The sequence below is a fragment of the Armigeres subalbatus genome, chromosome 1 (assembly GCF_024139115.2).
Source record: "Armigeres subalbatus isolate Guangzhou_Male chromosome 1, GZ_Asu_2, whole genome shotgun sequence".
NCBI classification, from domain to species: domain Eukaryota; kingdom Metazoa; phylum Arthropoda; class Insecta; order Diptera; family Culicidae; genus Armigeres; species Armigeres subalbatus.
The window spans coordinates 96,800,978-96,817,102 of record NC_085139.1 but is presented as its reverse complement, the minus strand read 5'-3'; the positions used below and the strand labels follow the sequence as shown (position 1 = coordinate 96,817,102).

The window sequence follows — 16,125 nt, the reverse complement described above, 5'->3', positions numbered from 1 at the left end:
AGTACCCTCAGCAGTCAGAGCACAATTGTTATTAATAAAGGTGGAGTTTGGAAGCATTTGATCGGTATGGTCACAGTGGAAACGGAAGACCCCATTCGAGAAGCAAGCAAACAACCGCGTCCTGAAAAATAAAAGAAAACAAGCGATACGTTCTGGTGAACAAAACCGATAACAATATGAGCACTCCCTTGCCAAATAAACAGAAGGATGATTCACAATTAAAGCCAGAGGAATCAAAACGCCATTAACTCAGAAAATAAGAAAATGGTAAATAATTTGAAATTAATGATTTATTGGTTTATTATTAATAAAAACTGTTTTCAGGTCAAGGAAGGAATTGTGGCCGTACGTGAAAACAGCTGGACAGGCGGTCTCCAGGCGCGCACGTTCCTTATCCACATGAGTTGCGCGTGGCCCATTTCCTCCGGAACTTGAACTTTCTTGTGCCTCAACACGGAACCAAAACCAAAGTCACTACCGAAAAGTTGTTGCACTCAGGATGTTGCACTCACTCATAACCTGCCAATCCAGCTAGTTGACGTAGATGTGGATCAGTAATCCCAGTTGAGTAACCGCGAATCGAATCCGAAATCTGCTGCGTGATCTGGTCAAGCTTCTCAAGATCATCGGGTCCGATCCAAGATACTACCAACAAGGACGACTATCACCGTAATTCAAGCCCAATCAGGAATCGCAGCACTCGAGAACCCGGTTGGAGATCAAGAGATGCGATTAATGCTATGGAGCAGCTACATTAACGTCCGCTGGCAATGCTGTCTTTAGGGCAAACGCCAGCGTTGAAGCCTCGTCATCACCAGCAATTATTGACCTGGAATATAGGATATCGTCAGTAGAAGATTATTACCCAGAATAATATTTAATTCTCGATTTAATTAATAATAAACATGACAGTTTAGTATAGCGTACTTCACTTGGTTCGAATATGTAATGCATTTAACACACATTTAAATATGAAAGAAAACCATCATTTTGAGAAATTCAGTACACATTTAGTTCTGAGAGTAAAATGTTATTTTGAAAGGGTAAATACACATTTAGTTTTTAGAGGAAATCGTTATTTTGAAAAGTCGGCTCTTGTCAAAGTTCATTTTGAAGTGACATATTTAGAATTGTAAATTCAACAATCTTATACTTTCTACTGAAAATCACTAACTGATTTTCTTAATTTTACCAACGTTTCTTTCAATTTCACCAACGATTTTTTATTTGTGTGAAGTTAAAGTAATTTTTCATTTGACTTTTGATATTATCCCAAATGAATTAAAATAACAAAAACCTCATTTTTATTTTAAATGCGTCGAATTGTACAACTAAATACTGAATTGTTATTCAGATAACTAGAAAGCATAGTAATTTTTACTGCCAAGTTTGTCTTTGAAGCCATAGTAAAATTAACGCATTTTGTGTTCGTTATAAACACGGTTTGTAGTCTGCACAAATTTAGTGGCGTGTTTTCAATTTAACCCTACAATATAGTAATTTTAACTGTAAAGCTACTCTCAGTGTTGAATGAAATCCTGTCGGACAAGCCGATGGATGAGCGGATAGAGAACATTCACACACAGTTGGAAAAAGTTAAAAACGAGACAAAATTGTATTGAAAGTGTGACCATCTCCAACACCGGCTTGCACAATGAAAAATATATTTTATAGGGTTACAGCGGTGCGGATTTAGGGATGAATATAAAATTAATGACCAGTTAATTCCGTCTAAATATATAATAAATCGTTATAGTTGTTCACTAGTCTGCAAGATAGATATAAAGATAAATGCGATACTGACTGATATGATGTAATAAATAGGGGAACTGCACCTGGATTTAACTCATGGCTCCGATGTTCATCTCATCAAAAACAAACAAATTAATGGTTGAATGGTTGGTTGCTTGAGTGGTTGACTGGTTGGTTTACTGGTTGATTGATTGGTTGTGGTTATTTAGTTGATTGGTTGATTAGTTGGTCGGCTGGTTAGGTAGTTGATAAGTTGTTTTGCTGATTGCTTGGTTAATTAGTTGGTTGGTTGCTTGATTGGTTGATTAGTTGGTTGGTTGCTTGATTGCTTGGTAGATTGGTAGCTTGTTTGACTGGTTGGTTACTTGATTGGTTGGTTGATTATTTGGTTGGCTGCTGCTTGATTTGTTAGTTGGTAGTATGGTATGATTGATTGGTTGGCTGCTTGACAGGTTAATTGATTGGTTAGTCGGCTGGTTAGTTGATTATTTGTTTTGTTGGTTGCTTGGTTGATTAGTTAATAAGTTGATTGGTAGCTTGCTTGGTTGGTTGGTTGCAGCTTGATTTGTTAATTGGAAGAATGGTTGATTGGTTGGTTGCTTAATTGTTGGTTGGTTGCCAATCCAACAAACCAATCAGGTTATATGATTGATTGGTTGCTTGACTGGTTGATTGATTGGTTGGTCGGCTGGTTAGTTGATACTGTTTTGTTCAACCGTCTAAGACGAGTTTAGGACTCTCCATTTAATTCCACCAATTATTTTGATATCTTTTCAGATACGTATTTCGACCACAACTGTGTGGTCGTATTCAGTGTCTCGCACTCGACTGTTTTGTTGCTTGCTTAATTAGTTCGTTGGTTGAATAATTGATTGGTTGATTGGTAGATTGCTTGATTGGATGGTTGATTGATTAGTTGGTTGTTTGGTTGATCGGTTGATTGATTGCTGCTTGATTTGTTAGGTGGTAGAATGGTTGGTTGGTTGGTTGCTTGATTGTTGATTGGTTCTCAATCATACCAACTAATAAGGTTATTTGGTTGATTGGTTACTTGACTGGTTGATTGATTAGTTGCTTGATTGGTTGGTCGGCTGGTTAGTTCATATGTTGTTTTGTTGGTTGCTTGGTTGATTATTAGTTGGTTGGTTGCTTGATTGTTTGGTTGTTTGGTAGCTTGCCTGAATGGCTGATTGCTGGATTAGTTGATTGTTTGCTTTACTGGTTGATTGAATGGTTGGTCGGCTGGCTAGTTGAGTAGTTGTTTTGTTGGTTGCTTGAATGGTTGATTGGTTGGTTGCTTATTTGGTTGATTATCTTGTTGGTTGATTGGTTGATTAGTTAGTTGTTTGATTGGTAGCTTGCTTGATTGGTTGGTTGCTGGATTAGTTGATTGATTGATGGTTGGTTACTTATTTGGTTGATTGGTTGCTTTACTTGATTGCTTGGTTGTGGTTATTTAGTTGATTGGTTGCTTGATTGGTTGGTCGTCTCGTTAATTGACAAGTTGATTAGTTGATTGGTTGCTTGATTGGTTGGTTGGTTGCTTGATTGTTTGGTTGGTTGCTTGATTAGTTGGTTGGTTGCTTGATTGCTTGGTTGATTATTTGGTTGATTGCTGCTTGATTTGTTAGTTGGTAGTATGGTTGATTGGTTGGTTGCTTGACAGGTTGATTGATTAGTTAGTAGGCTGGTTAGTTGATTAGTTGTTTTGTTGGCTGCTTGGTTGATTGGTTAATAAGTTGATTGCTGGATTGGTTGGTTATTTAGTTGATTGGTTGTTTGATTGGTTATTGGTTGGTTGCTTGATTGGATGATTAGCTGGTTGGTTGTTTGATTGCTTGGTTGATTGGTAGCTTGCTTGAATTGTTGGTTGCTTGAATGTTGGTTGGTTGCTTGACTGGTTAATTGATTGGTTGCTTGATTGGTTAGTCGGCTAGTTAGTTGTTTAGTTGTTTTGTTGGTTGCTTGGTTAATTGGTTAATAAGTTGATTGGTAGCTTGCTTGAATGGTTGGTTGTTTGATTGGTTAGTTGATTGATTCGTTGGTTATTTGGTTAGTTGGTTTGCTGCATGATTTGTTAGTTGGAAGAATGGTTGATTGGTTGGTTGCTTTTTTATTGATTCCTTGATTGGTTGGTAATTTGTTTGATTGGTTGCTTGACTGGTTGATTGATTGGTTGGTCGGCTCGTTAGTTCATATGTTGTTTTGTTGGTTGCTTGACTGGTTGATTAGTTGGTTGGTTGAATGATTGCTTGGTTGATTGGTAGCTTGCTTTAAATGTTGGTTATTTGATTGATTGATGCTTGATTTGTTAGTTGGTAGAATGGTTGATTGGTTGGTTGATTGCTTGATTGGTTGGTAATTTGGTTGATTGGTTGCTTTACTGGTTGATTGGCTGGTCGGCTGGTTAGTTGATATGTTGTTTTGTTGGTTGCTTCAATGGTTGCTTGGTTGGTTAATTAGTTGATTTGTTGCCTGATTGATTGGTAGCTTGCTTGAATGGCTGATAGCTGGATTAGTTGGTTGGTAGCTTAATTGGTTGGTTATTTGGTTGATGGGTTGCTTTCAGAGCATACAATATTCACTTTCATGAAGCACATTCACTCCGACTTTTGACATTCGTGTTTTTATTATTCAAAACATAGAATGACTTACTCAGTTTACTTCTTCATAAATTCATTCAATTGATTACCACTGAGTATGGTAATTGCGCGCGAAAAAACAAAATTAGCCTTGATTTTATTGACATTTGACGCTAAAAATGCCCTCAATTGAACGTCGGGATTAGATCTATGCGTGTAGTTAAATATTTAAATCATCAAAAATGTGTTCAGTTTTACGATTATTTAATAATTTGTGATATTCAAATAAATACTCACTGACCCATATTCATCATGAAAATTGACGGTGCAGAGCCGAATATGAATATGTTTAGAAGTGAAGTGACAAAGAAGGCCGATGGGCTTCATAAAAATAATCGAATATTTAAAGCTCTGGTTGCTTTACCGTTTGATTGAATTGTTGGTCGGCTGATTGGTTGATTAGTTGGTTTTTGGTTTCTTGATTGGTTGATTAGTTGATTGATTGATTGATTGGTTGGTTGCTGCTTGATTTGTTAGTTGGAATAATGGTTGATTGATTGGTTTCTTTTTGTTTATTGATTACTTGATTGGTTCATAATTTGGTTGATTGGTTGCTTGAATGGTTGATTAGTTGGTTGGTTGAATGATTGCTTGGTTGATTGGTAGCTTGCTTGAATGGTGGGTTGCTTGATTGATTGGTAGTTTGCTTGAATGGTTGGTTATTTGATTGATTGCTGCTTGATTTGTTAGATAGTAGAATAATTGATTGGTTGGTTGATTGCTTGCTTGATTGGTTGGTCGGCTGGTTAGTTGACATGTTGTTTTGTTGGTTGCTTGGTTGGTTGATTAGTTGATTCGTTGCTTGATTGATTGGTGGCTTACTTGAATGGCTGATTGCTGGATTAGTTGGTTGGTTATTTGGTTGATGGGTTGCTTTACCGTTTGATTGAATGGTTGGTCGGCTGGTTGGTTGATTAGTTGTTTTGTTGGTTTCTTGATTGGTTGATTAGTCGATTGATTGGTTTGTTATGCTTGATTAGTTAGTTGGTAGAACTGTTGATTAGTTGATTCCTTGATAGTTGGCTGGTTGCTTAATTGGTTGGTTGGTTTGCTTCATTGTTTATTGGTTGCTTGGTTGGTTATTTAATTGATTGGTTTGCTTGATTGGCTAATCCAGCAATCAGCCATTCAAGCAAACTACCAATCAATCAAGCATCGAATCAACTAATCAACCAACCAAGCAACCATTGAAGCAACGAACAAATCAACTAATCAACTAACCAGCCGACCAGCCAATCAAGCAACCAAACAATCAACCAGTCAAACAACCAATCAACCAAATTACCAACCAATAAATCAATCAACGAACAATGAAGCAACCATCCAATCAACCATTCTACCAACTAACAAATCAAGCAGCAATCAACCAACCCATCAACCAAACAACTAACCAATCAAGAAACCTAGCAATCAACATATTAACCAATCAACCAAGAAACCAACAAAACAACTAATCAACTAACCAGCCGACCAACAATCAATCAACCAGTTAAGCAACCAACCAACAATGAAGCAACCAATTAAGCAACCAACCAACTATAAACCATTCAACAGTTCTACCAACTAACAAATCAAGCAGCAACCAACCAATCAATCATTCTACCAACTAACAAATCAAGCAACCAACCAATAATCAGGCAACCAACCAACTAATCTACCAATCAAGTAATCAACAAAACAACTAATCAACCCATCAAGCAACCGACCAACAATCAACCAACCAACTAATCAATCAACCAATCAGGCAACCAATCAACTGAATAATTAACTAGTCAACGATTCCAGCAACCAACCAATCAAGCAATCAACTAATCAGCCATTCAAGCAACCAACAAAACAACTAATCAACTAACCAGCCGACCAACCAACCAATCAACCAGTCAAACAACCAATCAACCAAATAACCAACCAATCAAGCAACCAACCATTCAACAGTTCTACCAACTAACAAACCAAGCAGCAACCAACCAATTAATCATTCTACCAACCAACAATCAACCAACCAACCAATCATGCAACCAATGAACTAAATAACCAATCAATCAACCAACAAACAATGAAGCAACCAACCAACTATCAAGGAACTAACTAACCAACAATTCTACCTACTAACAAATCAAGCAACAACCAACCAATTAACTAATCAATCAATCAATCAACTAATCAACCAATCAAGAAACCAACAAAACAACTAATCAACCAACCAGCCGACCAATCATTCAATCAAACGGTAAAGCAACCCATCAAGCAAATAACCAACCAACTAATCCAACAATCAGCCGTTTAAGTAAGCAACCAATCAATCAAGCAACGAATCAACTAATCAACCAACCAAGCAACCAACAAAACAACATGTCAACTAACCAGCCGACCAACCAATCAAGCAAGCAAGCAACCAACCAATCAATTATTCTATCATCTAACAAATCAAGCAGCAATCAATCAAATAACCAACCATTCAAGCAAACTACCAATCAACCAAGCAATCAAGCAACCCACCATTCAAGCAAGCTACCAATCAACCAAGCAATCATTCAACCAACCAACTAATCAACCATTCATGCAACCAATCAACCAAATTACCAACCAATCAAGTAATCAATAAACAAAAAAGAAACCAACCAATCAACCATTATTCCAACTAACAAATCAAGCAACAACCAACTAAACAAATAACCAACGAATCAATCAACTAACTAATCAAACAACCAACCATTCAAGCAAGCTACCAATCAACTTATTAACCAATCAGCCAAGCAACCAACAAAACAATTAATCAACTAACCAGCTGACTAAACAATCAAGCAACCAACCAATCAACCAGTTAAGCAACCAACCAACAATTACCATTCTACAAACTAACAAATCAAGCAGCAACCCATAAACCAAATTACTAATCAATCAAACGACTATCCATTCAAGCATGCTACCAATCAACCAACCTACCAACTAATCGATCAATCAAGCAACCAACCAATTAGCCATCCAAGCAACCAACAAAACAACTAATCAACTAACCAGCCGACCAACTAATCAAGTAACCAATTAACCAACCAGTCAAGCAACCTATCAATCAAATAACCAACCAATCAACCAAATAACAAAACAACTAATCAACTAACCAGCCGACAAGCAACCAATCAACTATTAACCATTCAACAGTTCTACCAACTAACAAATCAAGCAGCAACCAACCAATCAATCAATCATTCTACCAACTAACAAATCAAGCAATCAACTAATCTACCTATCAAGCAATCAACAAATCAACTAATCAACCCATCAAGCAACCGACCAACAATCAACCAACCAACTAATCAAGCAATCAACCAACCAATCAAGCAATCAATCAACTGAATAATTAACTAATTAACCATTCCAGCAACCAATCAAGCAACCAAACAATCAGCCATTCGAGCAACCAACAAAACAACTAATCAACTAACCAGCCGACCAACCAATCAATCAAATTACCAACCAATCAAGTAATCAATAAACAAAAAAGAAACCAACCAATCAATCATTATTCCAACTAACAAATCAAGCAGCAACCAACTAAACAAATAACCAACTAATCAATCAACTAACTAATCAAACAACCAACCATTCAAGCAAGCTACCAATCAACTTATTAACCAATCAATCAACCAACAAACAATTAAACAGCCAACAAACAATGAGCAAACAACCAACCAACTATTAAACTGATCCAAAATTATTTATCAGATCGCTCACTGCAGGTAAACTATCAGAATTCTAAATCTGATAGATTACCTGTTAGAGCTGGTGTTCCCCAAGGTAGCATACTGGGGCCCATATTGTATAACATTTTTACTTCTGACTAACCTGATTTACCACCAGGGTGTCAAAAATCTTTGTTTGCAGATGACACAGGTCTCTCAGCCAAAGGGCGAAGCCTTCGTGTCATTTGTAGTATGTAGATTGAAAAAAGTTTGGATATTTTCTCCACTTACTTGCAAAATGGAAAATTTTCCTGAATGCTTCAAAAACTCAGTTTATAATTTTCCCACATAAGCCGAGAGTTTCTTATTTGAAACCTTCTAGCAGACATATTGTCACTATGAATGGGGTTCCAATTAATTGGTCTAGCGAAGCTAAATATTTAGAACTTCTGCAATCTTCTATTGCAACGATTAGCTCCTTGTACCCTTAGTAAAAATTAGGTTAAGTTTAGTTTAAGTAGAAAACTTTGTAATTCCTACATGGTTTAATTCAACCAGAGGAAATATCCTAACTGCCAGAGGCAATTGAAATGTATTAATAATAACTAAAAGCGTAACATAGCAAATAAAGGATGATAGTGTTAAGAAAACACGGAACACCTAGTCCAAGAGATAAATGCATGTATTAGATAATTAGCAAATAAAATTAGTAAAAAAAACTAATTTGCAGCTGCCAAAGAAACCTTATTTTCTTTTTTTTTTGCTGTTTATACAAAAATATGTATTTACTTTTTCCGATGCCTATGATCTTGGAACCCGGGAGGACAACTTTCTTCTGACGATTATCATGAGGCTAAACGATGATACTTTTATGCCCAGGGAAGTCGAGGCAATTTCCAATCCGAAAATTGTCTAGACCGGCACCGGGAATCGAACCCAGCCACCCTCAGCATGGTCTTGCTTTGTAGCCGCGCGTCTTACCGCACGGCTAAGGAGGGCCCCGATATGCCTATTCGTTGTAAATAAAAGCATCTTATATCAAATGACAAAACAATAAACTGCCGTAGATAAACGCTGCAGCAACGAAAAAAGTATTTGATAACAAAAATTAAAATTAACCTTTTTTCTAATTATTCTACAGTTCGTTATTCATCATCTTACCTTATGTGTTATCTGCGCCCTCATCCGCAACTCAGGCGGTTCCTCCTCGGACTACCACGATTACCAGATGGTCTTCCTTCAGTCCCTCCTCGGTGAGGTTGTGACATGTTCGTTTCAACAATTCTGTCGAAAAATCGCATGGCGGGAATGAGTAGAGCACACCGGTTGCTTCCGTTTCCTTATTGAGTAAGGATATAACGCCGGCCGCTTCTTTCTGCTTCAGGTAGGACACGAGATTACGCAGTGGACGCGTCTGAGCGCTGGCATCATCCGACGATGCTACCGATGACGTCGATCCCGGCAGGCCGAGGAAGATTGCGTGCGACGATGACGTCGATATGCGCTTCTGCACATCTTCCAACTGATGATGATTTGTTGAGCTTTTCAGCGCTTTTCGGAACGATTTCCTTAGGTGGCCCATATTGCCCCGATCACTCCTATATCAAATGGCAAAACAATAAACTACCGTAGATAGACGCTGCAGCAACGAAAAAGTCTTTGATAACAAAAATAAAAATTAAACCTTTAAAGAAAAATTTTTAATAACGAAGTATATAACAAAAGTAAAAAAAACGAGGTTTATAATACAACGTGACAAACACACGCGGATTAATATAATTCGCATCGATTTTACTGATTTCAGATCTTATAATTCTTTAATTCGATCTTTTTTCGAATCGACGTATGTAAAGATTTCTATTTTTGAAGTCTCACTGTTACATACGTCGCTTTAACATATGGGAACTGAGAGCGACCTATGTAACAAAAAAGCAAAACAAAACAAAACTGCAGTTGCGTCAATCGTGCAACTATGGAAAACCGACCAATGTACATCGACGTACGTGTAGCATACCGGTGTATGAATAATTTTATCGTTTTTCACAGTGAATTTGAATGAACTGAGCTTTGCTGTGAAGCACGCTTATTACGTGTCATGTAATGATGCATGCCAGCGGAAATAGGATTGAAAAAAGATTTAGTTTTAAAATAGTTTTAGAAAAAGTTTTGCCAACTTTCTGCAAAGGAATTCTCGAATCCTCATAATTGTTACATACGTCGTTATGAAAAATTATGCTTGCTATTTTCTAATTATTCTACAGTTCGTTAATCATCATCTTACCTTATGTGTTATCTGCGCCCTCATCCGCAACTCAGGCGATTCCTCCTCGGACCACCACGATTATCAGATGGTCTTCCTTCAGTCCCTCCTCGGTGAGGTTTTGACATGTTCGTTTCAACAATTCTGTCGAAACATCGCTTGGCGGGAATGAGTAGAGCACACCGGTTGCTTCCGTTTCCTTATTGAGTAAGGATATAACGCCGGCCGCTTCTTTCTGCTTCAAGTAGGACACGAGATTACGCAGTGGACGCGTCTGAACGCTGGCATCATCCGACGATGCTACCGATGACGTCGATCCCGGCAGGCCGAGGAAGATTGCGTGCGACGATGACGTCGATATGCGCTACTGCACATCTTCCAACTTGGGTTGATCGAGGCGTAGTCGCTGAGTAATACGAAGGTGGTGTTTACCTTCCTCGTCCTTCATCAGGCTGTCCACTATTTCGTTGTTTCCGTCCGTTAGGTGCAACTTGGTGGGGAATAGTGAACTCTTCAAAATCAGCGCCCCTTGCCAGAATGTGGTAGATTTCCGTGCGACTTCTGGTAACGTTCTTGCATTCGATAACATGCCATTCCTATGAGAAGACGAATCAGAATCCGAATCAGCCGGACTGCGTTGCCTCGGTGAACGGGAGCGAGATCTATCGATTCCTGGTTCACGTGATCCAGAACGACGGCGTGAATCATATTCGCCATCGGCTCCTGATCGACGCCATTCATCATTGTCCCCGTGGTGCGGTGGGCCATCACTATGAAAACTGCCACGGAAACCACCACGCCCGCGGAATCCTCCTCTGCCGCGGAACGGTCTTCCACCATAGCCGTACAATGAATTTTCCTCGTATGATGCACCACCTTCCGGATATTCGTAGTCGGGGGCGCGACGATACTCACCGCCTTCCTCAAAACATCCACTGCGCTTTGAGAACGATGGTGTTGTTCCGTTGTCAGCAAAATCGATACGAATACGACGATCCGGTGCCCCTAACAGGAATCCACGCATTTCCTTCACAGCAGCCGTAGCAGCATCAATAGAATCGTACAGAATGTAGGCCTGGGTGTCCCCTTTGTTATATTCGATCTTTTTGATGGCACCAAAACGGTCGAACTCACGCTTCAACTGAGTAACGAAACGAACAAACAACAAACGAACCGAAACGACGTCACAAGGTGAGGGAGAAAAACAAACAAACTGTCAAAACGTCAAGAGGGGTAAGTCAGCGCTCGTAAAATATTTATGTAATTCGTCACCCACGAGGGGTATTTTCTTCAAAATGAAGAAGAAGACATGGTGCCCGATTTTCTGATGGCTTTGTACCGGACATTTAGGTCTATGTATTCGTCAATGATTAAAGGTTGCATGAAGAAGAAGAAGTCGAAGGATGATATTACAAAAATATTGCACGGGGAAGCATACGGAAATTTTTTTAAAACTCTTCCAAAAATTCTAGAAACGATTTAATTAAAAACGGAAAGCGGTACGGGGTTGGACTTTTCTTATACTGTGTATCAAGTATGATATCATAAAATAAAATTTGAAATCGAAAAATTGCGTTTATTATGCAGTAGAAGGAAAGTCCAACCCCTTACTGCTAACCGTTTTTAATTAAATTGCTCCTAGAATTTTTGAGAAGAGTTTTAAAAAACTTCCCGTATGCTTCCCCGTGCAATATTTTTCAAATATCATCCTTCGACTTCTTCTTCTTCATGCAACCTTTAATCGTCAATCGCTCCAACAGCAGCACCAGCACCATTTATCGGGAAGTGAGGTTGCCGGTACACGCACCGGCGGTGCTAGTGCTCCTATCACAACGATCACCACGACCAGCGCCACCAGCTCCACCGCCGCAGTTCTACTTGCCGACCTGAGTTCAATTCGCATAAAAGGCGACGAATTGTCGCGGTCTGCTTCATCTCCTTTGGTAAGTGTTAACATTTCCTGAATCAAAATTTACCTTTGTTTTGTACTTAAATGCCAGTATTTACAGTGAATTGATCTATCTTCTCATACAGATGAGCAGCCGATCGAAGGAAATACCCGGCCTGGACAGCCAACGGTCTAGCCACTGTTCGGTGGTACGGGAGGGTCCCGCGCTGGGTTGCAATTTCTGCTGGAACACAAGGAGGATACTGCGACGGAAAACCAAGTACCACTGTCCCGAGTGCCAGACGAACTTGTGCATTGCGCCCTGCTTCCAGGAGTATCACGAACGCCAATCGGCGGAGAACCCTGCCCCCACCAGCAACGACAGCGGAAGCGGCTGTGTGTATGGTGTAGGTGGATTGTACGCAAAAGTGGATCTCCGATTTGTTGAGAATCTTTACTTTTGCGGAATTGTGTCATTTTTTTTTTTATGGGTAAGAATAGAACACTCATTCAGACTATTGCTAGGAAGAAACACGTTTTGTAACGCTGCCTCCGGCTTGGATCGCTCCCCCGATCACGCTCGTCTACTCAGATTTACCTGAACCGTTTTATTGTATTCGGATTTTCTTTGAAATAATCAACCAAGAGGCGGAACAAGTATACAATTATTAACGAAGATGTTTTACAAATCAAATTCGGTAGAAAACACACAAATCTGATAGAAGGCGACGATGATCGTAATCCCTTTGTCGGCGGAGTGACCGCTTGGGGGTTCAGGTCATATTTGTGAAAGTTTTCCCGTACAATATAAAATATTTGGACCGGCACCGGAAGTCGAACCCAGCCACCCTCAGCATGGTCTTGCTTTGTAGCCGCGAGTCTTACCGCACGGCTAAGGAGGGCCCTTAATTATTACGAATACATATCTTAGGATCACTTAAAAATGAACTTTTAATAGGATATCCGGAAATCCACATAATACATCAATTGACTCAGCTCGATAAATTAATTGATTGGTTTGTTGCCTAATTGATTACTAAGTTGCTTGATTGCTTTATTAGTTGGTTGGTTGCTTGATTGATCGTAGCTTGCTTGAATGGTAGAATGGTGAGTTCCTTGATTGGTTGACTGGTTGGTTGCTTGATTTGTTAGTTAATTAATGGGTTGGCTGCTTGATTAATTGGTTGCTTAATTGGTGGGTTATTTGGTTGGTCGGCTTGTTAGTTGATTAGTTGTTTTGTTGGTTGCTTGAATGGTTGATTGGTTAATTGGTTGGTTGATTGATTGATTTGTTAGTTGGTGAAATGATTATTTGCTTGATAAGTTAGTTGGTTGATTGATAGCTTGTTTGATTCGTTAGTTGCTTGATTGGTTAATGGTTGCTTGATTGATTGGAAGTGGTCTTGAATGATTGTTTGCTTGATTGGTTAGTTGTTTGATTGGTTGGTTGCCTAATTGGTTGGTTAGTTGCTTGATTGGTTAGTTGTTTGATTGGTTGGTTGCCTAATTGGTTGATTAGTTGCTTGATAGGTTAATTGGTTGCTTGATTAATTTTTAATTGATTGGTAGCTTGCTTGAATGGTTGAATGATTGGTTGCTTGGTTGATTCGTAAGATGCTTGATAGGATGGTTGTTTAATAGGATGGTTGCCTAATTTAGTTTATTGGTAGCTTGCTTGAATGGTTGATTGATTGTTTTGTTGGTTGCTTGAATGGTTTTTATGTTGGTTGCTTGAAAAGTTGATTGGGTTACTTGATTGATTAGTTTGTTGTTTCATTGGTTGGTTGACAGGCTGGTGGATTGGTAGGTTGTTTGAATGGTTGGTTGGTTGATTGGTAGCTTGCTTGAATGGTTGAATAATTGGGTGGTTGGTTGGTTGATTTGTTAGTTGGTTGAATGGTTGGTTGGTAGCTCGCTTCAATGCCTAATTGTTTTATTGGTTGGTTAGTTAATTGGTAGCTTGCTTAAATAGTTGATTTATTGGTTGCTTGATTTTTTGGTCTGATGGTTAGTTGATTATTTGTTTTTTTGGTTGCTTGATTGGTTGATTAGTTGGTTGGTTGATTGATTGATTAGTTGATTTGTTAGTTGGTTAAATGTTTAATTGCTTGATTGGTTGGAAGTTGATTGGTAGCTTGCTTGAATGGTTGATTGGTTGATTGGTAGATTGGTTAATGGTTGCATGATTAATTGGAAGTGGGTTAGAATGATTGTTTGTTTGATTGATTAGTTGGTTACTTGATTCGTTTGTTGTTTGGTTGAACGGTTTGTTACTTGATTGATTTGTTGGTTGCTTAGTTGGGGGGTTGGTAGATTGATTAGTTGCTTGATTGGTTAATTGTTTGCTTGATTGATTGGAAGTGGGCTTGAATGATTGGTTGCTCGATTGTTTAGTTGATAACTTCATTCTTTACTTATAAAGTTGATTGGTTAATTGGTTGCTCGATTGATTGGTTGCTTGATTTGTTCTTCTTTTTATTAGCATTACATCCCCACACTGGGGCAGAGCCGCCTCGCAGCTTAGTGTTCATTAAGCACATCCACAGTTATTAACTGTGAGGTTTCTAAGCCAGGTTACCATTTTCACATTCGTATATAATGAGGCTAACACGATAATACTTTTATGCCCAGGGAAGTCGAGACAATTCCCAATCCGAAAATTGCCTAGACTGGCACTGAATTGAACCCAGCCACCCTCAGCATGGTCTTGCTTTGTAGCCGCGCCTCCTACCGCACGGCTAAGGAGGGCCCCTGCTTGATTTGTTAGTTGGCTGAATGGTTGGTTACTTGATTGGTAGTTGCTTGGTAGGTTGGTTGCCTAATTGGTTTATTGGTTGGTTAGTTCTTTGGTAGCTTGCCTAAATGATTGATTGGTTGGTTGATTGGTTTGTTGCTTGATTGATTGGATGGTTGCTTAATTGATGGGTTGGTTGATTGATTTGTTGCTTCATTGGTTAATTGGTTGCTTGAGTGATTGGAAGTGGTCTTGAATGGTTGGTTGCTCGATAGGTTAGTTGCTTATTTGGTTGCTTGTGTAGTTGATTAGTAGTTTTATTGATTGCTTGAATGGTGAATTGATTGATTCTTTGATTGGTTGATTAGTTGGTTGGTTCATTGATTGCTTGGTTGATTGGTAGCTAGCTCACTAATAACTGTGGAAGTGCTTAATGAACACTAAGCTGCGAGGCGGCTCTGTCCTAGTGTGGGGTGTAATGCCAATAAGAAGAAGAAGGTATTGATTACCAAAGTTTCATGGTTTGCTAAGAACGGAATTTCAGTTCAATGTCTGAAAGCAGTTACGGTTTTACCTAGTCATTCGATAATAAATAGAAACCGGAAGCAGCTGTTGATCGTCGCAAACCTAAAAATATGGTGGCATACTCCGACGGCCTTGTGTTGGAACCAATAAAGGGGTTCAGGAATACAACATTTGCTTTACTACGACTACCGATGCAGAAGATTATGAGAACGCCGGCGCTCAGATCCTCCAAAGAAGCAAAATGGGAATATTATCTCGCCAAATTCGGAAACTCGTCGAGAGCAGAAAATTAGTGAAACAGCTAATGGAAACAATATTCGCCAGATGCGCTCAATTTTTCATTTTTCATTGATTATATTTACGGAGATACATTTGCATGACTTGGTGACTCGCATTGCTGCCCACACTACCGTAATATGTAATAAATTACCGTAATGATTACGAATACATACCTATTTTAAGATCACTTCAAAACGAACTTTTGTTGAGAGGCCCGAAGATCCATATTGTTACACATCAATCGACTCAGCTAAGTTGCTTGGTTGATTGATTGGTATGGTAGCTTGCTTGATTGGTTGGTTGCTGGATTAGTTGATTGATTGATGGTTGGTTACTTATTTGGTTGATTGGTTGTGGTTATT

The 16,125-nt window shown here is 39.0% G+C and overlaps 1 protein-coding gene across 1 annotated transcript; it reads right to left on the bottom strand.

The window, feature by feature from the left end:
- Positions 1–272: 272 nt before the first annotated feature.
- Positions 273–11,544, bottom strand: LOC134206363 (RNA-binding protein spenito-like; the record flags this gene model as incomplete). Its single annotated transcript, XM_062682063.1, has 3 exons — positions 273–829; positions 9,239–9,675; positions 10,359–11,544. A coding segment is annotated over one exon (843 nt), but the record flags the coding sequence as incomplete, so codon positions are not given.
- Positions 11,545–16,125: the final 4,581 nt, after the last annotated feature.